The 25,481-nt window shown below is 34.1% G+C and overlaps 1 protein-coding gene across 1 annotated transcript in view; it reads right to left on the reverse strand.

Moving 5' to 3' along the window:
• LOC149775974 (uncharacterized) overlaps positions 1-25,481 on the reverse strand; it is a 71,917-nt gene that overhangs the window by 37,444 nt on the left and 8,992 nt on the right. The window contains exons 2-8 of the mRNA XM_089941037.1: positions 18,814-18,879; positions 17,202-17,302; positions 16,333-16,428; positions 14,040-14,141; positions 11,555-11,857; positions 10,408-10,546; positions 6,077-6,287 (exon numbers count right to left, since the gene is read on the reverse strand). Of these exons, the coding sequence (XP_089797163.1) occupies positions 6,077-6,287; positions 10,408-10,546; positions 11,555-11,857; positions 14,040-14,141; positions 16,333-16,428; positions 17,202-17,302; positions 18,814-18,879 (1,018 nt within the window). The remainder of the gene's footprint in view (positions 1-6,076; positions 6,288-10,407; positions 10,547-11,554; positions 11,858-14,039; positions 14,142-16,332; positions 16,429-17,201; positions 17,303-18,813; positions 18,880-25,481) is intronic.

Genomic DNA, 25,481 nt, shown 5'->3' on the forward strand with positions numbered 1-25,481 from the left:
TCGTGATAGTAACACGCGTTATCGATGGCGTTTACTGGATCTTCGCCGGGATTTGGTTGATTATTATCGTTGAGTCTTATATCGAGCCTTGTTCCGGGTCCACAGTAATTGTATCCTGGCAGATGTTTCTCTCCGGGATATTTCGCCCAGGGAGTTCCGGGTAATTTTGACAAGAGGGATGCGATGTCTCCTCCGATTTTTCTACTTTTTTTTTTACAAATCTGAACTTGCGTGTATTACAAACTTCGCATTCTCCTGCAATTGCGTTCCTGTTGTTGCGTGTGACGATTTCGGTTGGATTTATCGTAGCTGTGCGCGTGCGACACTTAACACAATATAGATCCATAATATTCTAGTAACATGAATGTAATTGATTTTTCGGCCACGAAGAAACGCGAGCAGGTGAAACACAACGCGGTGTTACCGAATTCGATAAGGATGATAATTATTGGCCCGTCTGGTTCTGGAAAGACGCAATTGTTGCTAAATTTGATAATGCGATGGCTAAAATGGGATAAATTGTATTTGGTTGCACCGTCCGTTGATGATCAGCGTTGCTATCAAGTACTAAAAGAATTTAGCGACAATACCGACGAAGGCACGATAGAATTCATCACAGACATCAATGAAACTCCATCCGTGGAAAATTTAGATGGCGATGTTAATAATCTTGTTGTTTTTGATGATGTTATGCTGGATAAGCAAACTAATCCGGCTAGGATATTCTCGCGTGGCCGACACAAGAACACCGATGTGATTTACGTGACGCAGCGATATACGCAAATTCCAAAGGTAATTAGGGACAATTGTAATATCTTATCGGTGTTCAATGGCGTCGATACTCACACGTTGAGAAATATTCATCAGACTTGGTGCAACGGCGATATGGACATAAACAAATTTAAAAATTTCTTCAGCCGCGCTCAGGCAATACCGCATGGTTTCATCACGATTAATCTTCATGATCCGCGTAGTAGATATCGAATCGGTCTCGATCAAATTTATTCATGAAAAGGCAGCCAAATCTTCGCAAACTTCATCGATGGAATAAATTTCTCCTACCCCCCCCCCTAAAATTGCTGTCCAAAATCAATGATTTTTGCACACAAAAATTACAATCGGGAACGAATTTACGCAAATTAATTCTCGCAGGAAGGCTTATTTTTGAAATCTGAGGCTTCTACGGAGAAAGTTCTCGTAGGAGGCTTTATTTTGGTCTGACAGTCTGGTCTGTACAACTTCCCTGCTGCTCAGGGCCACAGATTCTTTAACATTATATGATATATTTACATATTATGATTAATATCTTTTTACATCATTTGATCTATCTCAACATATCAGTTATGTCTGTCTCTCCTGCTCTGTAATTTCTATAAACTATTTGTTTTGGACCTCTCTATTTCTCTATCTTTCGTTATATCTAACATTCGTCTAATTTACTTAGTTATTCAAGTACTTTAAATTTAAACATGTTAAAATAATAGGACCAACAAGCCCATAATAGAAAGACATGGTTATTTGGAAAATGAAGTTCCAATTGCTATAGTCAATCCAATGTGTATTATTTTGTGATAATTACTAGATGTATACAGAATGAATTTAACATAATGGGTGTTACAAAAAAAAAAAGAAATAAAACATCCTGGGGCGATCATAATATCTGAACACATGTCGTTGGTTTATGCAAATCATCATGCTCTACGCCGCCATCGGAGAGGTATTTCAAGAGTACCAAAGGTACAATCATGCAGAATATGTGTACAAAAGATGTATTCACTAGCTAAACTATATTTCTGTATGATGATGTTGTTTAGATATCGGTAGATAGGTACACCTTACATAATGTACCTTTATAGTAGTCAAGACGTCTTGGTATATGCATACCCATTCATTATTACATGCTTGATATGACGTTTGAAAGGGATGTTCAATCCCTACCGTACTCCTACAATTTCAATATCATATTCCCAGCTAGGAACTTCTTGTAAGATGATATTTAATATTAGTCTACTATTTATTTACTATCAAATCAATTGTAACTATTGTGCGTAATTTCATAAATGTCTACCAAGTCCGTTATACAAAATCTAGTAAAATGATAACAATGTATTTATGTGTGTCGTTTGCCATCATCACCTATAAAAATGACGGAAAACGTCACCATGGTTCCCCTTATAGTTGTCTTTGCATTTGACTGTTTATACTGCCAATTCTTTGACGTTGTCTGTATTATTTTGGATGGAGCGTTTGACGATCAGTTTTCAAGCTAAGCTAATGTGCAAAGTGATAATAAATATGATGAAGAGGGAAATACAAAGACCTTTGCCGCCATGGTCAGTAATCTGAAATCCTCTATTTATTTTATTTGTGTTTGCCTTTCATACATTTTCTTTAATTCTATAAACAGACTTAAAAGACGCAGGAACTGGTATATAAATTATTCAAGGCCTTGTTAGAAAGTTTGCACCCCCTCAGTGCCAGAGAGAAACTAGACGCCTATATCGCTGCATACCTGATATCTTAAAAAATCAAACAGTTTAAACACAGTGCTAGATATTCTTACTAGCTACCATATAGCTGTAGACGTGTATTTAAGAGACAATAACTATTGCTACTACATTTTATTTTAGTTTGCTACAATCATCGAATTGCTGTCATCACGGCACAAGGAACTTCAGCAAAACAGACTAGGAAAAAAGCGCCAATAAAACTGAACCGTTAACTGACATATAGGAATAACTTGTGTGGAATTCTGGTCCATTTTGCATCCACAACCCCGAAGCCTTACTTAATACCATATGGTACCAGAGCAACTTTCAATTGGTTTTAGAGTCTGTGATGAATGTAGATAATACTGGTGTTAAACTAAACTGTGTCACGATTGTTAAGAGTATTTAATTTGATATGAGACCTATTCATTAAAATTACCCACACGGTTATTAGAATATCAAATAATATTTTATATTTTACAATAAAAATAGTCCTCAACAAATACTCTCATTTTCCAGAGTAAATTCAACGAATTACAGCATTATGTAGTAGCCACAAAGCCCTGCATAATGAGGTTCGAAAGATAGAGACAAAGTTAGAACTGAAGTTGCAACACCCACCGGCACAAATGAAAAATTTATCAAAATCAGCTCAACAAAATTTGAACAAATTTGAAAAAACGTATCCTGACCCAGACGATTTTCATTCGCTTACAACTATATTGATCAGCATCATTGCTTTAGAATGAAAATCTTTCAAACGTTTTTTTTTTCTTCTCAAAATCATTTAAAGAGAATTTGACGCTATTTGATACAAAACATTCTGCCATAGAAGGCTTTCAAATTTAATAACCGGCTGGTAATTGGACAAAGACTTCTTACGACAGGAATTACAGCCACACACACTTCTTTGAGCTGTATTGAAACCTCTCCATAAACAAATTTAAACCTTCGTTGGGGATTTCCTCCCTACACCGAAAATCTCAATACATTTTAATTTGACAACCCGTTAACGTGCTGGATTTTTCAGATTAATGATTTTCTCATAAAATATCGAAAAATATATTTTGTATTGTTGGCTGCATTGTCACGTTGATATTAAGAGTAATAATAAAAGTTTATAAAATAGCCAAAGATGCCGCGCAGTCATCCGTTTCTAAATGGAAGATTGCATATAGTGACTTAAAATATTATAGAAATCATCATGTTCTGCATACTTGCCAAAGTATGTGGAATTAATACTACGCAAACAAACTTCGGAACACTAAAGACATCTCTGTAGAGTGGATTTTAGAATATAAACAAAATCACGTTTTGTAAAGACAAGCACAACTGTTGATGGGAGAACCTCGATCAGAGTACATACCCTGCCAGTGTCTACAGACAGCAGAGTACATTTATGTCAAGTGTGTCGACGTGCACTTGAACACCGTGAAGGAGACACTGTTTGATGTGAATTAAATTAAGAAGCTTTATCATCATGTACTCCCAGAGCAAATGTTGGATTTTTTGAGCAAATGCTGTTTACATAAAAATAAATTTGACTATATTATTATATAATTGCTTGATTTAACATATTTTTTACAATCCATGCATTTACCTTTTACTTTGAAGTACTTCATATTTAAATTTTGTGGAAGGGTTTCACTTTTAGCAATTCCTTATATTCGAATTTTAGAAATGAACTTTGAATCTGCACCAGATATCCAGTATTATGCTGACTTGCCGTTCAACCCATATACATACATATATACATCGTCCAAAGCATTTCTCGAATCAGGAATGCCCAGAGAGATTTCAACACGTATGATTCGTAAAAGGCCTCCATCTCTGAACACATCTGAATCGCCTTATGACCTAGAACTGTCGATGGTCGATAAGTAGAATGCCAACTTCCCAGTGTGCATGAATTGAAATCAGCCATGAAAACCACGTATGAAAATGCGGGGGGGGGGAAGCTATTTTGCATGCAAAACCGTCTGCACGTCACGTTTCCTTAGCTATTAAATTATTTTGATAAAGTACAAACAACATCAATCACGATGCAATCGCATCAAGTTAATATCCGAAACGAATGTCTAAATTTCTAAACCATGCTCCTGTTGATGCAATTCTCAGCTACATCACTGACGACACTGGGTGAACGGACGTTCCACAATTAAAATCATCCAATATTCCACCAACGGCCCAAAACCAAATCCACACTTAAAAAATATGGTATTATAAAAAACAATTATGGAGCGAAAATAAGCGCAGGAACTTTCTAGTTCATTTTCATATCACTGGGATTCAAAATCGCTGGGCGCATATGGGAATAAGATTCATTAACATGTGCAACACGAACGAAAATGTATCACACGGAGTAGAAGCTGCAGTGAAACTGGTTGAAACTGAGATTTGCATCTCAAAATAGTGAATAACTTTTCTTGTAAGGAAACAAAAATTTATAATATTTAAATAATTAATAAAAATATATTTATACATTCTAATGAGACTATCAGCTTTTTAATGAAACAACAGCTTTTCGTTTAAAAAATAAACTTTAAATTGTTGCCTTACAGTTGAAAGTTTCAATTCTTACTTGCAACCGAAAAATATATTCAGATTTTTAGAATACTTCAAATTGTTGATTTTTCAATAACATTTAAAATATTGTATCACTACTGGTCTATCAAAGTTGCCCCGACATGTGTTTGGAAGGTTAGTGTGTATTCAGTAAAGAGTGTGTGAAAAATGGGGCTACTTTACAAGTCCAAAATATATTTTCCAGTTACGAATAAAGGAAAATTCTCTCAGAGGTCTGCAGTTTATGTCAATCCATATGTCCATACGAAAACGTTTAACAAAACTAAAGAGTAAACCTCCGCTGAATCTATGCATACATATCTATTTACGTAGGTCACGTGATTGTCCATTATTTTGGACAGGATCTTGCCATAACCAAAAATACCTTGATACATATTTTAAAGGATACATTTAAAGGATACATGCAAAACTTTCCCATATGTGTTAATAACATAGGGTCATATAATACATTTACAAACAAAACAGATTAGTGTTTTGTTCCGCATTTGTAGAAAGAACTCGTGTAGAAATGTTTCTTCCCCAGCTGCCCTCGAAATATTCCAACACAGTTATCAAACTCGTTCTGCCTGCCGTTTCTGAACAAAACGATTATATACTTTTGCGTATCTATAACTCTTAACATTGAAATTTTACGAGAGTAATATATAGAGCTATTGGTTTTAAATATTTTTACATGCACTGCATGATTGTACGAGAGTTAGACGTGCAATGCCAAGGAATGTAGATAGCCGACGGTAACGCAGAGCATCGGTAAGTCCATCAGATTTGTTGATACTTTAAATATGAATGTTCGTGTAACTACAGAATCTCAAAACACCCACAAGTTTTGCATATCTATTATCAAGTCTTTAATTTTGAATTCAACTGTTGTATATACACGATGTAAAATAGAGCAAATTAAGCGTGGTCAAGAACTATTTGTATATTATATAAACCCAACCATTTATCATCATACCCGTCTGTTTCAATTTGTCGCGGTCATGTAACACACGGACAGATACCTTAGTTATGTCTTCTGTGGTAGCCAATGGTTTGTCTTGACATGTTCCATTTTTCTCTGAACAGTGGATGGCGGCTTCAAAATCAAACCTAAACTCTACTCTTTTCTCTTCAAGTTGGCCAAGAACAATGTCATTGTAGTAAATATTAGTGTTATCTGTATTAAGTCTCCTTCTAAATCCACCATTTCCCGCTTGAAATGTGACGGTAAACCTTGACAAAGAAAAGAAGGCTTTAAATTCATCTTATGAACATTATCAGCTCTATCCCGTACACAATTATGATGCAGTTCTACATTATTTAAGAACAATATAGTATTTTCTTCCATATATGTGAAGTCTCATTCCAATTTCAGTTTTTTTTTTTTTTTGTATTTTGCTGAGTCGATATAAACCTAATAATCAACCACACAAATACATTTCTGGGAAACACATTCAAAGAATATGTAAGACAGTAAAGCATTTCAATAGTCGATGGCCTGTAATACGCATTGCCTTCTCAAGTTTCAGCTTGAGATTGCAGCCTTTATGTTAGTGTATATGGAATCATATATTATTTACTATTTTTATTTCAATTTACAATAAGCTAATTTTAGCACACTCGACGGTGAGAAGCCAAGTCTGTTTCAACTATATTGTATAGGCACGCTGGATTAAATCAGACAAAACCTCATTTTGGAGAGTATGAGAAATAGAAGGAGATGGAGAATGCAACTTTACGTTATATGGATACTAGAAGTTATATTATCTAGAACGTGGTCATATTTGAATAATCAGTTCATGAATGAAACAAACCAGCGCGACAAACGTCGCTCAGTTCGGGAATTATTGGAGAAAATTCAACAATGGTTCGTCGATTTTGACGCCTTTACATGTACTGGGAAGGAAGTGCCGTTTGCATTCGGATACCCTTAGATTTCATCATTGACCGAACGAGATCAAATCTCTGGCCATCTACGGAAAGCATTTTGGATAGTCCTGGATTTCATCATTGACCGAAATGTAAGATCCGAGAAACCTCTTATCTAAACCTCGCTCGGTCAATGGTGAAATCCCAGACTATTTGAATGTAAACGGTACTTCCTTCCCAGTACCTATACAGGTGTCAAAATCGGCGAAAATGTTTGTAATTTTCTCCTATATGTCACAAATCGAACGACATTTGTCGAGCTGTTTTGAACATTGAACTATTCTTGATTACGACAGGATAAAGTTGGAAATTAGCAGACGAAATGAAGACAAACAATCAGGGTTGGAACTACGGAGGGGTGTAGACTCGTGTCTAACCTTGTGTTATATTGTTACAGGTTAGACTCCTCAGCGCTCATTGACGGATTTTCCTAATTTACTTTGTAACGAGCCCCTGTGGTTTAGACCGTGAACAGTGACGATGTGTTTTTCGGGGTCTGTCCAGTCTGTTGGAACTGCCTGTGTTGGACAGTGTGCCAGCTGTAGAGCTGTCGATGCCGTCAATCGTTTTTTCTGTAATGCGTCTGAACTATCCTGTCTGTGATCTGATGTGATGTGATGATCTGTAATGGATCTGACGTGAAAGCCAGTGACTGTCCTTGTTCAATGTGTCTTGGACCACTATTCAGCTGTCGAACACCAGCTATGGAACTATGTGCTGGAGGGTTGTTCTTAGCCGTGGTGCTGGTTTGTATGTCGAGCAGTGGTTCTCTGTGACCTGATATGTGCCTCGTGTGCTGCTGTCGGTGGCGACGTTGGTTCTAAGGGAAATTGTGGTTATCTCGTGTTGAGGAACAACAGCTCCAGACCAACGGGCCTGCAGGGAACAAAGGGGTCCAAGGGAACCATAGGAGCGGGAGGGACGTGCCATTCCTGTTGGTGTCATGACCACTCGGCAGCGGTGGGATTAAAGATGACATGTGCGTGTCATCTGCACACCATATGTTACCTCCTACCTTTGGGTTACATATTATTATCACTCTTTGTTATTTGTGTGAAAGCATTATCATTATTTATTTGCACATCATGTATCACTGCTTGTGTGAAAACTTGTGCAAATGTTTGCAAAATTATTTATCACTATTTGAGTGGAATCACTTTGTTTCGAGTCATTAATCTTTGTTTCGTTTTGCGTTTAATTTTTGTTCAATATAAGTTCTTTTTTTTCGTTGACATTGCAATTCGTTCCACTAGGAAAATGTATTATTTTTATCAGTTATCTAAGTCGGTACTCATCATTGTGTCAAATATACAATATTTGTTTTTTTTTGTGCACGAGTTTGTATAGGGTTTTTCAACTTTTACATCAGCTATAAATAAACATCATGCCATTCTTATTGTAATCTTTGTGATCTTACCCCAACCCGGTTCATCTTGTTACACTGTGAAATTCACAATAATAACCATCTAGATCGGATTTTGCATTAAGTTCTAAAGAACTTTGACTTGGAAGAGATCTATTATGACATTTATATTATATTATCACAAGCAGTTTCTTTTAAAATTTTGCAAGAGTGAAATTTTGTGAATGACATCAGCTTATAAAAGGAAATAAAATTCGCAGGTCAGCTAGCAATAAAATAAACCTCAAAAAAGCTTACTGTATATTGATTTTAAGGGCATGTTTGTTCGTTTGTTATAGATTTTCTTTGGGATTTTGGGGGAGGTATTTGTTTGTGGGGGTTTTGGTTGGTGGGAGAATTCTGAATCAGAACGTGAATGAAAATTATAACAGAGGCATAAAGATATATGTCATAAATTTCAAGGAATTTGCCCGGTACACGTGACCTACACGTATGTATTAGTCTTTACAATTTGAAAATGGACTAGATTAGGAAGCAAATTTACAAATTAGCTACAGCAAAAGCGATTTGAAAACAACACTTCTTGACACGATAGCCTGTCTGAAATGATTTACCAAACTAAATTGGCGTTTGAATGAGGTAAACATTCAACTGCTTGATTTGTTTTTGCAATTAACATGTTTTATTTCTGAGAGAAATTTTGTGACTTGTAACTCAAATTTGTAAGCAACCAAAGAGAAGCACAATGCTGCTAAATATTTGACAATAATTATTTGCTGTTTTCAATTAATATTTTCGATATAGCAACAAACCATATGTATCTCTTTTAAAACAATGTACACCGTCGTATATATATGCAATGCAAGTGATAAGCTTTCCTGATTTAATTCTGACATCATAATGATGGGGTCAGTTATACTTCCTAGAATATTGAATGAATTTATATCATTGAAAATGCTGTTCGGAACATGAAATACTTGTTATGCTCAACACATTGCGTAAGGACGTAACCGCATAGAATCGTGTGAAGAATCTAGGAGGTCAACAAAGGTTTAAATTATCAGGACTAGAATGAAATGTGATTACCTTAAAAAAAGACTAACATTTTAAATGGAATGGAAACGACAGTATTTGTATTAAGATCTCTAAAGTTGGTTTAAAACCTAAATTATTTAAAACAAGTGAATCATTTGTATTCAATGCATATCCATGTCATGGTTGTATTAGTCTCTATTTAGTCAGATCTGTATAGTGGCACAAGTCTTAAATGTCCTAGAGAACGCGATAACATCACATAACTATAATAGTTGAACTGACCGTTGCTTTCATGAGTGTGTTCTTGTGTGCAAAGCATAGTGTAAGATGTGTTTATTGGGCCACATAGCTTTATAATTTCAGAAATATGCTAATAAGAGTACATTTTAGGAAACAAAGAATTAAACACAAAGTGGTTTATTAATTATTTAATGTTACCAGAGTAGAAAGTTACTCAGAAGAAAGTTCCTAAGCGAATTTATTACGTTTGTATTTAAAGAGATGTCCAGGAATACATCTGGCATTAGTAGAAGAAGGAGGAGGTTTGAACTATACATTTTTTAGAAATGAAATATTACTCACTTGACCCAAACCAGGCACCAGTCGGAGTTCTTTTCACAAATTTGTATTTTAATATAGAGATATGTATCAAAAACATTGTAGTAGTAATTATTAAAAACACAACGTAGTTTCATTCGTTTGGAAGGAATATAGGTTCACAACACTCCAGTTTCATTTTCAGATAACTTTCAACTAAAGACCTTGCGAATATTCTGTCAAGGTTATCTTAAATATGTGCCCATATTTCGATATCAATTATGAACTAATCTCGTAAAACCAAATTACATGATACACACATATGCATATTATTTGCAAAGGTAAACAGTGTGACCCAACGAAACTGCATCTTCACTAAATCGTCGGTTCTCACCCAAAGCGCAAAATTGTATCCCACAAATATATCAAACCTTTTGCCACATACATACAGGCATACATACATGCCGAAATCGACGATAGATTACGTACCAATCTCCATGCGAAATTAATCTAGAAAACTGGTTGTCTAATATGTTGCATTGGGCAGCTGTATTAAGTATTGGCGTGAGATAAGTAAATCCGCTGCAATTATACGTTACATTCAAATGCACATCTCTCACTGGACCATCTGTAATAATAAGGAATAAAAATGTGAAATTATAATTTCCAAACTATTTGATACTGACATAAAGATTCAATAAATAAATTGATGGCTATGTAGTAATGGTAGCAGTAGTAGTAATAGTTTCGTTAATACAACAAAACAAAAGACAATTTACACGTAAACAAAATCAATCATTACACACGATTTTTGATTCCGATACTTGTATCTTTTACGTGATTAAAACTGTTTGAACTCCTTTGAGGAGTGCTATGTATTGACGTCAGCCGTACTTAAATGTAAGACTTATTCATTTTGTTTGAAAACAGTATCGGGTCAAAAGCAAAACCCTCGAACAAACTGCTGTGTTGTGGGAATTCTTACATAATTAAAGCGCTTTGTAAGAAATTATGTAAATGCAATGACTATCACCTGTTTGATTTGTCCAAACGCTTGCATGGACACTCTGGCATCGATTTTGAAATTAACTTGCTTAGTAATATCTCATATCAATGTAACATTAATATGAACATTGACCCGAACATCCAGTAAAGAATAGTGAACCCTCGGCATTAACCTCTTCCCTAATGGTCGGTAAGCGTTTTATACAGAGCAAATTTAGTATTCTCACAATATTAAAAGTTTATTTGATTTTCATGAAACAACCTCATTATTTAAAGCATAACGCAAAAGAAAATAATTAAAAATGCACATGTGAAGACTGTATGAAAGTTCTGCCCATATGATTAAGGTCCTTGCACTTGATGCAGTTCATCATCTACGTACAGCTTTATCATTTGTCATACATCATAACGTTGACTGGTTCATCGTCCTTGTTTCCTTACATTTCTCTGCACATAGCCGAATTAACTATTATGTGCCAAATGTAACAATGAAAGTATTTTTATTATTGATTTAACAGGATTTATTGAAAAATGCCGTTAAACCCTACAACAACAAAAACAACAACAACAACACAGTTCATTAGGTACATAAATAGAGTCACATGGGGTACAATTGCTCATTTGCACATACCATCACGAGGTATTTTTGTCAGATTAACGTGTATACTGCCTTTAACAACCCCAATGCCATAATCATGAACATAGACCGGCCTTTGAGTTGGGAAACCATTAGGCGTCGTATAAAAGGATTCGAATTCAAATTCCAAAACGTTGAATGGATTCTGGTTGCTCCATATCATCTCTGTTTCGTTCTTGTTAGTTGCATCAGTGATAAACTCATATTTTAGTTCGTCTGGTGCATTGGCTATTCTCTTCAGATTTGCAAGTTTTGCTATGACTTTGCCAAGGCGGGGTTTCTCCTCAGTAGAAGTAACTGCAAATAAAATTATAAGGGATGTTACCATTTGTCATTAAACTCTAGATAAACTGCTAAAATCTTTATCTAAATTAGTTCCCTTTATATGAATGAATAAGAAACAAGTGCAACATGCACAGACTCTTTTCAGCATCCACCAACGACGTACGCAATATATAAAGTCTGCTCTGATAGGAGCAAGTATCACTGGCCTAACAGTTTATAGGGTTGGAAGGAACAGGGCCACTCACAGTCGGAGGTCGTTGTTTTAAACAAAAGGTTATTTTTCAACAATAGAGCAAGTTCTAAAATTGACAAAAAGAACCATTATTTCTCATAGACATGAATAGTCACCGGCAGCAACAATCCTTGGTACTCATAGGCTAGTTATATTGCAGTTCAATATACTTCCCATCGTTTTCGTTCAGTGCGACATGTAACCAATACATTCTTTACACCAAACATTTAATGCACCTTCTATAGCAATATTTTCTAATGATTTTTAAGACAAAACATCATCGCTAACTTCCTTAATTTGTTCTTTTATTTAGAAATAAAAATAATTCCACTCATAAACATGTACGAGCAGGTCGGTACTACTTTGGTTTTGAGAAAATACATGTGGATTACAGTTCACTGACTTGCTAATGATAAGACAATTTTTTATCTTCAACTGAAAGAAACCTAAAAGGATAACGGGACTTCAGCACAATTTAGTACCATTTAAATGAGTGACAGGGGTAACTACTAACTTGTTATCAATTGAAACCAGTATAAAATTTACTCGATGTTTGACTCTTTTTGTAAAATATTGGCGTATCAAGATGGTTCAGATAACACTCATCGTATTATCAATCACTGACGCGGTTGCAATTTATTCGTAGTTGATGTTATTTTTTCATTGTGTTCTTACCATCATTCACTTTTGCAATTGACTGTCATTGCTTTCAATAAAGCCATAGCAATATGGATGGTGATGTATAGATTTGAGATCTACCCCTGCCAACATGCATTTAGTACAATACAATTGTACTAATAGATATAACATGTTCACCAATATCACTGGTGCCCTAAGTAATAGTATATTTCAATAGATATATTTTAGTCTGATATAAACAACAATCGAGTAAGGCCAAAGGCCTGGAAAAAAGCAATTTAATTTTCTGCAAGCATTACCTTGGCCTTTGCACTTAGCCAGTCACAGCATCAACACCGGGGTATCATTACGCTTGCCGTAGAAAGTTGGCTGGATATAACATTAATGTCTTGCACCTATTTTGGTTTTCTTTCTTACACATGAAAATGAATCAAAGTTTAAGACTTCTGTTTCTAAACATATGGCACCTTTTGGATAAATTTTTTAAATTTTGGTTTGGGTTAAAATATGGTATCATACGTTTCTTGTTTTCTAACTTCTTGTTTATCCCACTTTCTGCGTATCTGACTAAGCGAGCGGAAAGATGAACTATTAATGGGAATTGCACCTGATTCCTTTAGGAGTTTAATTTCCTTTCTTTAGTTTTCTTCGATAAACACCAGTCTGATGATTTTCTTTCATTGTTTTAAGTTTAAAACATTATTTTTTGCCTTGCAACAAAAAAACATGCTAAAGCTGTATATTACTTCTAAATAATAAATACTTTTCCAAAGTTAATGTCACGGATATTTCTCTATTATTTGAACAAAGTTTGGTGTCTACAGTGGTAAATCTTCGCCATATATGTCAATATGGTCGACACGTCCATGGGCTGTCAAGTTTTCTGAATCTTGCTGGTTATGTTTGTTTCGTTTTGTTTTGTTTGCTTGGGATTTGTATTTACTTTTAACGCATACAACATGATGGCTGGTTCTATAAAACTGGTACCAAACTGCAAGCAACAGTATTTGTATGTGATGTGGAAAATTTACCATCTTACGACTAAGGGTATTGTTTCAGAAGCGCTTCTTTGGAGCAGAACGCCCTGTCTTAGAGATGGTTTCATTTTTCAAGAGAAGCGACCTGGATAAGACAGAGTGCAAATCGAACGTAAAAGCATTTACAATAGAAATGAAATGGAACTGCATTTTCCAGTCTTAAAATTTGTTATAACACTACAAAGATTTATCAGAAAGGACGTCAGATCTTGTAAGAATAGAAAGAATATTGGATTTTAAGTATTAAATAACAAAACATCATGATAGAGTGATACATGTGACTTACTGTCTTTACAACCATTGGATGCACCAAAGCCCTTGAAGCATGTGCAGTTGTAAGGTTCGGCGCAATCTCCAGGAAAACACGGAAATTGATAGGAACATCTGGCTGGAAAAAAATGTTTAACTATATTACAGCATGAAAATATATGGGATATATTCCAGTGTAGATCGTTTTCTTCTGTTATGTGTGCTTAACATCTGCAGAATGACACTCTCCTGAATGTAAAGCACTACTAAATGATTTCAAGTTGTGATAGTCAATCCGTGCTTGACGAAGAGTTAAACAAGTACGGAATAAGCCTATTGGCGTTCTAGAAATACTTCAAGAAACTATACCTATATTTTCTTATGGAAGCAATAGCTGATATCAATGGAAACGATGCCCTACATATACGGACATGAAGTATTTGCATCGAGAAATGCCGAATTACATCCTAATATTTTAAAATATATAAGCTTTAATGTTATGATCTTTGAAACGTAGAATACAGGTCTGCTCACAGCTCGGCATTTTTTATATTATGGTTTAATATCAAACATCATTATTCATTACAGATTATGTTTATTATTTAATATTGCTAGTAGGTCTAGGCGTATCAAGAGATCTATAGTTCTGATCTTACCAATGATGATTTTTTATTCTTTGTCAAACAATTTGAAACACTTTGATAGAATCTGTGTTAATGACACTGAGTGGTGAAAACCTTCTGAACTACCAACAGGCAGAACACTTACAGTGGATATGACGGTAATTACGGTAATACTACACGAGGTCATGGGTATGTGAGTGCAATATGATATAAAATACAACTACGGAGACGGAATTCATTTCGGAAAGTAGATCAATCTGTTAAATGTCAGGTGTCCAAAATTTAACCAGTGATACAAAAATATTTTGGAGTTTTAACCAGCTGAATTAACATCATGCCAATCCTCTAGATATTCAGTTCCGCAAAGCAAAATATCAGATGATTGTGGGCTTGAATTATTTGTTTTTCCCACCTAACTATATTCAAGATAAATTTACGTAACCAGGATGATTAATGCAATCATATGTGCCATTTTCAATCTTACTTTAGAATGCGCTTGGGTAAAAACTTTTTGCACATTCTTATTCGAGTAGTTTCGTAGAAAACATTATTTTAAATCACAATTTGATTAAATTTGTTCGTAATAGTTTCTGATGGATTAAGAAAACAAAGAATAACAAGACTTTTATTAGATGCAACAAGATTCGTTATAACTAATATTTCCAAAAGGTGCCACATTCTTTTGGGCCTTTGCGAGAACGTAAATTTTATTTCGTCAGTAGTGTCTGGATAGTTAATCCTGTCTTTTCCCTTCAATGCATTGTAAACTTATTGCCAAGCAATGTGATATCACATATTTTCCCAACTTAATGAATTTTCCTCACAACACTTATCGCAGATGTAATTAAAATTTACATGCCAAATGGCTCTTGTCTTTTCAGTGTTGATGCAAAGGCCATAGACCTTTAGAAAGAGTTTCTTTATGTCTAAGTACATTTCAGTAGCAGATAAAACAATAGAAATATCAGCTGCATATTGGATCCCGACATGTAGCCTAACAATATTACCTTGAATCTCGGCATATAAAATGAAAATATATTGTCATAAGTAATCACCTTGTCTACGAACCGCGTTCAGTAGGAAACTATTGTAAATGTTTACTGTTCACAATGTTACCTGATTTTACAACCTTGTTGAAAAGTTAAATCCAGCTTTGAACTTTTGGACCGAAATTAAAAAATACACGATATCTATAAATTTCAATGAAACATAATCAACTGCTTTTTCAAAGTTGACGACAAGATGAACAGGGGCATCATTCTTGTCTGTATATTGCCTTGTATTATGAATAATTCTCATATTGTCCCGTTTGATCCGCTTGCATCTGTTTTGATTTTTCTCAGAATTCTAATCTCTGTTCTTAATAGTTGCGAAGGCATGTTTACATGTAATATATAACAAAAATATAGGTCTAAGCTTCTTTATTCAAAATTTGTCTTTTTTCCATTATGGAACAGACGTTATAATTCATTCAATTTGTGGAGCTGACAAAAGACACGAATAAAGACCAGAATTAATATATAGAAGAAAAAACGAAACATTAATCCATCCAAAGCACTTTTACATTCTGCTTTAACGCTCTTTGAGACTGGCTTTTGAAAACATTATTTTATTTGTTTATTATCAAGGGATATTATATATATATATATATATATATATATATATATATATATATATATATATATATATATATATTCACACACTTACGGTTTGCACAAGTTGGGCCAGTATACCCACTGAGGCAAGCACAGGTGTTCGGTGATCGACACGTTCCCCCATTTCGGCATGAAGGATAACAAATTGCTGTGAAATAGAAGAAGACAATTTGTCACTAACCCTACGACAAAAAGAGATATGTTGTGGATATATATATATATATATATATATATATATATATATATATATATATATATATATATATATACATACATACATACATATATGAACCAAACCAACAGTGGGAAAAGATAGGTGACCTTGTTCTTTCTACTGCAGACTTTGTTCGCTGTCGTGAACTAAATACATATTTCAGAAATTTTGATGAATGTGGATACTTGAAAAATAACATTTTCAAACATCATGGAAATAAATAGTCCGGAGTGTCCTATAGTCTACTATTCTTTTACAATATTACGAAAACGCGCAGTGTTGTGTAGGCGCATAGTCAAGGTTAACAAGGGGTAGGGCGAGGATATATCCCCGGGGCCCGGGGCCTTTAGGAGGCCCGGGCCTAACAACACTTTTTAATTTTATAAAGAAAATTTTTGTTTGAACAAGAACGAGGACATGCCCGGGTGTTTCCTACCCCAGGGTCGGTGATCGCTCACTACGGCCCTGAGCAGAGTTATAAATTATTCATAGAAAACTAGACTTATCGTTGCATTGATGATTCAATCGATCAATTTTATTCAGTTTTGTTCAATACAAGTCCTACTTTTTAAAACAGTATATAATGTGAGATCATCGAAATCCAGCAACAAATATTTGGGCTTTAGTGCAGCTGAAACGTCAGGTTAAGTTCTGGTGTGTTTGTTTGAAGCGGTGGGATTGTTCAAAAATATGCAAGGAATACTTACGTATAATGCAATTATAGTTTCCGTTATGCGTCCATCCAGGGCAGCAATATTGTTCATAGTAATAAATCAGATACCAGCTGTCTCTCCAAAAAGAACAACCCCTAAAAGATCAAAATATAAGTCGTAATCAAAATCGGATTAAAACCAGTGACAAATAATCAACATTTTTCTCAGCAATCGATTGAAACCTCGTGCAAAAACGTACAGCAATCGTGCAGCAGAACTTGTCATCTCTGTATGAACGTTTGAATGAGGCCACCCCCCTTCGAACTTTGATTATAACACAACCGAGACAATAAAATTGTGTTCGTGACTTAATTGGTACTCTCCTTCAGCGAGTCATTGCCTACGAAGTAACATTAAATCTTTGAAACATATTTTTTTTTAAATTACTAAGCGTTGCCTGATGGACTATACAAGTAGATTCGTATATGATCTTGAAACGTTTAGGCTTGTGAAAGTGATTTTATAGTTGACGAACCATGTATAGGGCAAGTAATGTTACTGTCCCCAAATATATGTTTACTGGTTCTGAAAGGGTCGATTTCAATTCACACACCAAGATTCTTCAAACTTACTACAATTTTCAAAATTTATAACATAGAAAGAGTATAAAATTATAAATATTGTTTGTGGCAGTTTGTTTAAACATTGTCTTTCAACCATCCACCAATTTGACTAAGAAAGAATTCTCGTCAAGCATTATATTGAATGATGTCTAAAACACTTATTATGTAAAGCAAACATGGCCAGCAATACCGCTGTAATAATAACAAAGTGTGTATTGCCTAAATAGTTTTCTCGCATGGCGTTTACTCTCTCTCTCTCTCTCTCCCTCAACCTCTCTCTCTCTCTCTCTCAACCTCTCAACTCATAAAAAATAATAAATAATAAATACTTAAATCCATTCCACCCAAATAATGGAAATTCGAAAATATTCGTGAACAAGGTAAAGAATATTTGCAAATACTGCAAAGATATGTTTAGCACTTATTAATATCGTGTAGCAGTAAGTACAGCTATAAATAAATGTCTTTGTTTGAGAATTTCAGTTACAGTCTTCTAACCTTTATATGCTGCATCGTTACATATAATGACATGTTTCAAATTCAGCGTATTTTTGCACTTAGAAACTTGAGACCTTTAAAATACATTTTTATAAACGAAACAACAATTATCACTGATTCTAAATTTCTAAAATTAAAGTCAGGAAGTTAGGCCAATTAAGTTAATGTAGAAATGTAAGACCAATACTATTTTTTAGTCTCCTGGGAGGAAAATAAATCACAGAGTACACATTGATAAGAATATTTAAGACAGCAAATTTATATCCACGGTTGTAAATTAATATAGTTGCTGTTATTCTAGTTTTACTCGGGCATTATCAGCCTTTAAATAAAAAAATTCACTGCAGTGAAATGCCTACGTCATTCAAATAAATCTAAAGATAACGTTAATACTTCTATGGGGCTTGAGGAATACTTATTCAAATATTACATTTTTCGTTTTAATCAAAATATCATTAGATTGTATTAGATCTTAAAGATTTTGTGAAAATTAATCCGATTCCTACTAATCTATAATTCCCACTCAGGAAGAACGAATAACTTACCACCAATATCTACATATGCAATACGGTCTGTTTACCCAGTAAGATGAAGGCCGTGTACAGACATTTCTGCAAAATATTTATTAGAAATCATTTATAAATAAATATATAATCGCACACGTGGATAAAGAGCACTCATTTACTTCCAACTGTTACTTTCGCTGATCCTCTGAATTCAATCAATTAAAAGCTTTAAAGACGTAAACATCAATCAAAACAGTTAGCAATAACCCCATCTTAGAGCTAATTCGTTCATTTGTGATATAATAATACAATTCATTATTTGTTCTCTATATTATATTTGACGTTGCTAATAGATTCCTTGGAACTTTTCATTATGAAGTTTGAGAGAGTAACGTACTTTTGCTACATCACCTTGTAAAAATTCGATGAATAATTCGATGACTCTGTTACATGCTAAGTTTCTAAATAATTTGGAGAAAGAATGCATGGAGATTTGGGATGAAACAATTGTATAGTAAAACGTCTTACTAATGTAGCGGACATTCTGACTTCAGCTGACTTTTTCTTGACAGTTTTACATGTGTACAAATTATGAAGGGTTTTAAAAACGTACGTTTCATAGGTACATATAGCAAAAAAATATGATGATATCAAAGATGACTTGGAATTACTGCAAAAATATACAAAGTAGAACTTTAAAGTTTTATACATGGACACCACTGTCAGCATAGGCAAATCAGGTTTGAAATGCGATCTGTCTTGGTTTCTTATTTTGTGGGTGTGTGTAATAAATGTAATTTATATTAAGGTATTCCCTAGGAAGAGAGCGACCCGTTAAATGGCCTATTAATGATATGAAATTTACATGAGTGTTTGTTTGGAAAATAGCAGTATGTATGTATGTATGTATGTATGTATGTATGCATGTATGTATATATGTATGTATGTATGTATGTATGTATGTATGTATGTATGTATGTAACTGGTTAGAAATGTTAATAAAAAGATCTTGCCAGCAACTGAAATTTACATAGGAACTAAAATTTGTTTATCAGCAATAGGATTAGTTGTGCACCAAAAAATAATGAGTTTGCATGGAGTGTTTTGTTTTTTTCTCTTTGTTATATCCAACGTTCTAATTCATTTTTACACCCTTCATATTTTGGATGGGGTTTTTGCACTTTCTCGACAAATTATGTGCAATATCATGTTCTACCTGCATTCCTGGTATCGAGTTAATGGTAATTGTTCATTTTGTGGAATATATAGTGTAGCTGACTGTGTAGTTTGGCTACAATGCACAGAGCGTAATTAGAGATTGGTATCGGTCATGTCACGAATTCACTGACCCATTACACTTGGTTTCGTTTGTAGTTTGGCATTTCAAATAAATGCCGGATAACCTGTTTCCAAAACTGCACACGGACTTTATTTTTGAACACTCTTTAGGTTACAGTATTTTCTATATCTTCCTAGACACAATGGAACGTTCAGCTCGGACAAACAAATACAGATACAATATATGGAAAATAACTGTAATGATTTAATCTAATGTACACAAAATGGCTGTTGGACAAACGATTTTGATATTTCTATGCTGATATCAAAGAATTATCTTGATAAAAATAAATTTATCAGAGAAAATAATAAGTGAAACTTTCAATATAATGGTGCGTCATAAAATAAGTATTTTACAGAGAATTCTTCGAAAATAATATAAATGCATCCTTCGGCAGATTTATAAATTAATAGCCGTCTGGAGAAATACGAATTGATTCTCTGTTATTTCTGTCAACTGGAAAAAGCTGATTTGAACCCTGAACGTGCCACGTTTGAATTATACTTTCAACACAAAAAAGAAATATTTTTAGTTACCGCAGTTTTAACTAAATTTTTATATTAATTGTTGTAGTCATCCATACCGCCCTCACCCAGTTCATAAACTATGAGTCATGTATGCTATTTCGCACGAGCAGAAGACGTGGCTAATGGTGCCACGGAACTCTTCCTCACAAGGTTTGTTTTGTGAATTTGTAACAGTTTTGTCACAAGAGTCTGTCCAGTCTTGCCCAAATGAAAGCATTTAAAAATGTATTACAATTTATTGTTATTATTGTTATAAATATTTAATTTAATTGAATTTGTTTGTCAGTTTGTAAAAAAAAAATTATTTTTATTTTCGTTATATGCTATGCTGCGTAATTAAACATTATATCTAATTGCTGACCTTCTTCCAAAATCAGTGAAAGTTTTGGTAAAGAACATTTTAATTACTTTTTTATCTGTCCCATAATAAGAATTGTAAAGTTGAGTTAAGGTCATACCTGGACTACATCTTTTTGATCATGTACCAATTGGTAACAAACTTCTACTTTTTCCAGAAGAAAGAACTCTTGACCCTCAGCCGGGAATATGTTTTGCGTTTCAGTAAGTCGTAGAACTGATGTTTCTATAAAGGTTTGTCAGTTGGGCTCAACGCACTTGACTCGTTAAGTTGTACTATGTTGTGACCAGTTTGGGCTGAATTTTATTTTATTTAAATTATTGAATTCAAGTAATTATTTTCCCTGGAAATAAAAAAATGCTCTGACAAAATTCATAGATAAAGACATTCACTGGAATTTATACCGAATTCAAAATTGGAATAATATTGTCTGCGATTCAACAAGAGAATGTTGACACATCTGCACTTTGCACGTTATTTCAAACGTCACTGCCTTCCGTATTGAATTTCATCGGGATTTGATGTGAGATTCATTTAGAACTTTTCATTGATAGGACTTGTGTATATAATTCTTGGATTGTTTTGGATTTATTTCGCAATAGAGTAAGTTTTTTTCTTCTCATTTTTTACTTTGCATTGCGTGGAAATAAATTGTTAAATTTTACAAAGCTTGTTGCCTTTACTCTTGTCTGTTATTTATTTTAAGAGCATAGAATCGTAACATTATTTAATGTCATATGCAAATGTGTAAAAGTTTGAATTAATGCCCACAATTGAGCAGCATTTCACTCACAAAATCATTACTTCCGTCCACCTGAAGGTCTGAGATAATCTCAGAGATTTTTCGAGCGTATTTTTGTTCAATTTAGTGTCCCCATTTTTCCACTTGTGGGAATATGGAAACTTACTATTATTCTAATTAGCACAATGCTCAGATTGGACTAACTTTTTAAAGAGGACAGCAAATTATGTGTTAAATTCCTTCATTTGTCATGGCATTGTTTATCAAAAGGTACTGCGTAGAGAAAGTGACGCGATTGTATATTTTCGGTTCTCACTTTGAGTTGTATTAAATTGTTTTATCATACTCATTGGTATATATATATATATATATATATATATATATATATATATATATATATATATATATATATATAATAAACAGTTTACGTGATCTCGAACTATTATGAGCATACAGTATGGATTTAGACACGAATACAAAATTACTAAATTACAAGTGGAGTCTCAATCAGTTTGCAAATGAGTAGGCTGTTGAAAGGAATCGAGTCTCTACACCAGTGCTCCGGCTGTATGAATATCACGTTCCTTGCCAACTTTATCCAACCTTTCAGTATTTGACCAGCATATACAAAAGTGATATCTGAAGTATTAGAAAATATCCAGTCTTTACTAATCACGTTGATTTGAAACGGTACATTTCTGATGTACTAAAAAAAGAACCTACAGAAAGAACAACTTCATTATTTGGACGAGGAAGTACTGTATTACACTGTGATTACCAAACATATGTTACTCTAGGAAGTGTGATGCTTCAGACTGTATTAGAAAGTTTTGATGCTCATAAGTTGAAATTTTCATTTTGAAAACTTAAAACGATTGAAATCAGGAACTTGTATTCAACGGGTCAATGAATTTGTTCTCTTAAATTTCAAGTTCGGAGCTGGGATTAAGCCACGTTTATTCTTACATACTTATATGAGTTCCATACCTAATTAAATTTGTATTTATAAATGAATCCTTTCCGTAGAAAATAACTGAATGAGGGGACGGAAACTAAAACATGAATATAAATTGGAAACAAAGGAATATGTCCTCTTATGTTATTCAGTGGGACTTTTATAAATAGTATCTAGTTCGTTTAGCTACAAAAACTAGTAATAACAATCCTGTGAAAGGAAACAACAAATACAACGAAAGGTTGCAAGTCCTTTGGAACGCTTCAACGATTTACGAACTGAGGAAAATCGGCCTCGTCGGCTTTAACTATAGTCTGACTATACATCCCCGTTTGTTTTAACCCAACCCCCCACCTGATTTCAATAACAAATACGTTTAATGTGATACAAAGTGCACAGAAATAAGTCAATTGAATCACTGATTTATAATCTCTAACCTGACGGTGACCAGAATGGCACTAATGGCATCCTCCGCCCCTTTCATGCTTAATGGACTTCCATACTAACACGGTTGCATATTGCGTTCACTATTGGCTAGTTTATGTCCATCAGACAACATAACGACGTAGTTCATCCTATTTGGTAACTGCCAGATAATTCCGTAAATTACCAGAACGTTAAGAGTTTGGAATTATATCCGTTTGCACACAGAAACATCGAAACTAAACAGTTTTTTTAAATCCACGTTATAGGCAAATTTGTTATTGTCATTCTTTTCCTTTGCTTGATTCGGCATTGTAAATATCGGAAACGAACGACAAATGTATGTACATTTGTGTACTCACCCCTTTGCTGAAACTGGACTTGTCCTGGAACTGGAAATGGATATCGAGCATATCCGTCTATTATATTGAAAACTTCTGTTTAGCATGAAACGCGCAGATGATGAAGGTTGTTAGGGCCACTCTGCTCACCGTCAGGTTAGACATTATAAATCAATGAATGATTCGACTAAGTTCCTTGCACGTTTCGTCACATTAAAGGTTTACATTATTGAAATCGGTAAGTGGATACAAACTAAAGGGGAGGTATAGTCAGACTATAAGCAAACATCAGGCTATAAGCAAGCAAGAGGTGTGATAACAATAATTGTGTCTTCCTAAAAACGCACTCATGAGCTCACACCTTTCTTTGTGTATTTGATACATGTTGACTGTAATCTTCAAACTGTATAAATTTGATGACTTTAAAAAATACTTATTCAACGTTTATCGTTGGGCAATGAAAAAGTTTTCATTTTAACTTTCATGAAAACTTCGTGCTGATTGCAAACCAGTATGTATTAAAATAGATAACTCTAGGCTGAAATATTGTAAGGAGTGATTTTGTTAACTCCCTTTCTCTATTGCATAGCATAATGATGTAATAAAAGCAGTTCATTTTACTTGGGGATAAATATTCAACTAAGAACAGCGCAGAGAAACACAAACCAACCTATATACATTGCTTAGTGATTTTGGATTGCTCTTTAAAAAACAAAACACGTTAAATACTCAGATATTAAATAAGCGATAGTCTTTAAATCTAAGTGTGTTGTCAACTGATTCCTAATTAAGAGAGCCCGTCCTTTTACATTTAAATAACATGTTGGAAAGGGAGTTAACAAAATTCATTCATAAGGCTATTTCTAGTTTGTTTTGTCTTTCTGACTCAACTAGAAGTTAACATGAAACAAGACAACGACAAAAAAGCATCGTTTTAGACACACTAGAGTTGTTGCAGTAAACCAAAATATATATTCATCCCATTCAAATACAGAGAAAGGAAAGAAAGAAACAGAAAAAATAATAAAACAACCGAATGGGGAGATAATTACATCAATCCTCTGTCATTTCTCTTTTCAGCTTAATGTCTGATCTCTCTCTCTCTCTCACACACACAATCACACACACACACCGCACTTGCCTGACTATCAAAAATAAACCTGATTTTGTCCATATTTTATGCAGTATTAACAGAAGAAAGTAAATGATGCAAACCCCTGCAAAAACCACTAATGACAAAAAAATCCCTACAGACATATGGTTATTTTAAAATTGAATAGTCTGAATCATGATATTCATCATTCAGAACTTATTACAGTTGTTTCTCTATCTAAGTAGCAATGTTCTCTATAGTTGATATCGTCGTGGTCTCACAGTTACGGTATAAAAATCACACGTGAACAGTCAGATGATGGTTATGATGACCTTAAAGCCACTTTGATGTAAATTTCATGGAAGGCATTTGTTGAATCTGATATGCAACTGACATAAACTTTGCCATAAATTCTTTTAAAGCACATTTTTCGGTCTTACAAACAAATTATGAAATGAACACCCCTTCCAGATCATTTAAAGTCATAACTGGTTCTTCCTGATTGTCGAATTCCAGTGTATCCAATTCAAATTATTCGTCATATTTTGAATATAGCATTAATAAGTAAGCATTTCATACAAATGGAAAGGGATATATAAAAAAATGAATATGCCCGCTCCATACCTTGCTTTCAGGCACAAAGAAAAGCAATAACAACAGCTTAAAATAAATTGACACTTTCCAATCCATGATGTGTTTTCTAAAAGCAGGTGAAGTGACTTTCTGTTCGGAAATCTTTATGCGTATGAAGTTTAGAATGTTTTATATACTGCCTATCAGCAATTTAGAGCAGTAAATATTTTCTATTTAAGGTAAACGAGGCACATGAATGGAAAATACTATCATAACATAAATAATAGTGTCTAATTAGAGATACATTATAATACAGATTTATGGGAATATGCTCCAAAATGTGTTCAATGTGCTTT

Source organism: Sinohyriopsis cumingii, chromosome 18 (assembly GCF_028554795.1).
Source record: "Sinohyriopsis cumingii isolate HCF-2022 chromosome 18, ASM2855479v2, whole genome shotgun sequence".
Taxonomy (NCBI): Eukaryota; Metazoa; Mollusca; class Bivalvia; order Unionida; family Unionidae; genus Sinohyriopsis; species Sinohyriopsis cumingii.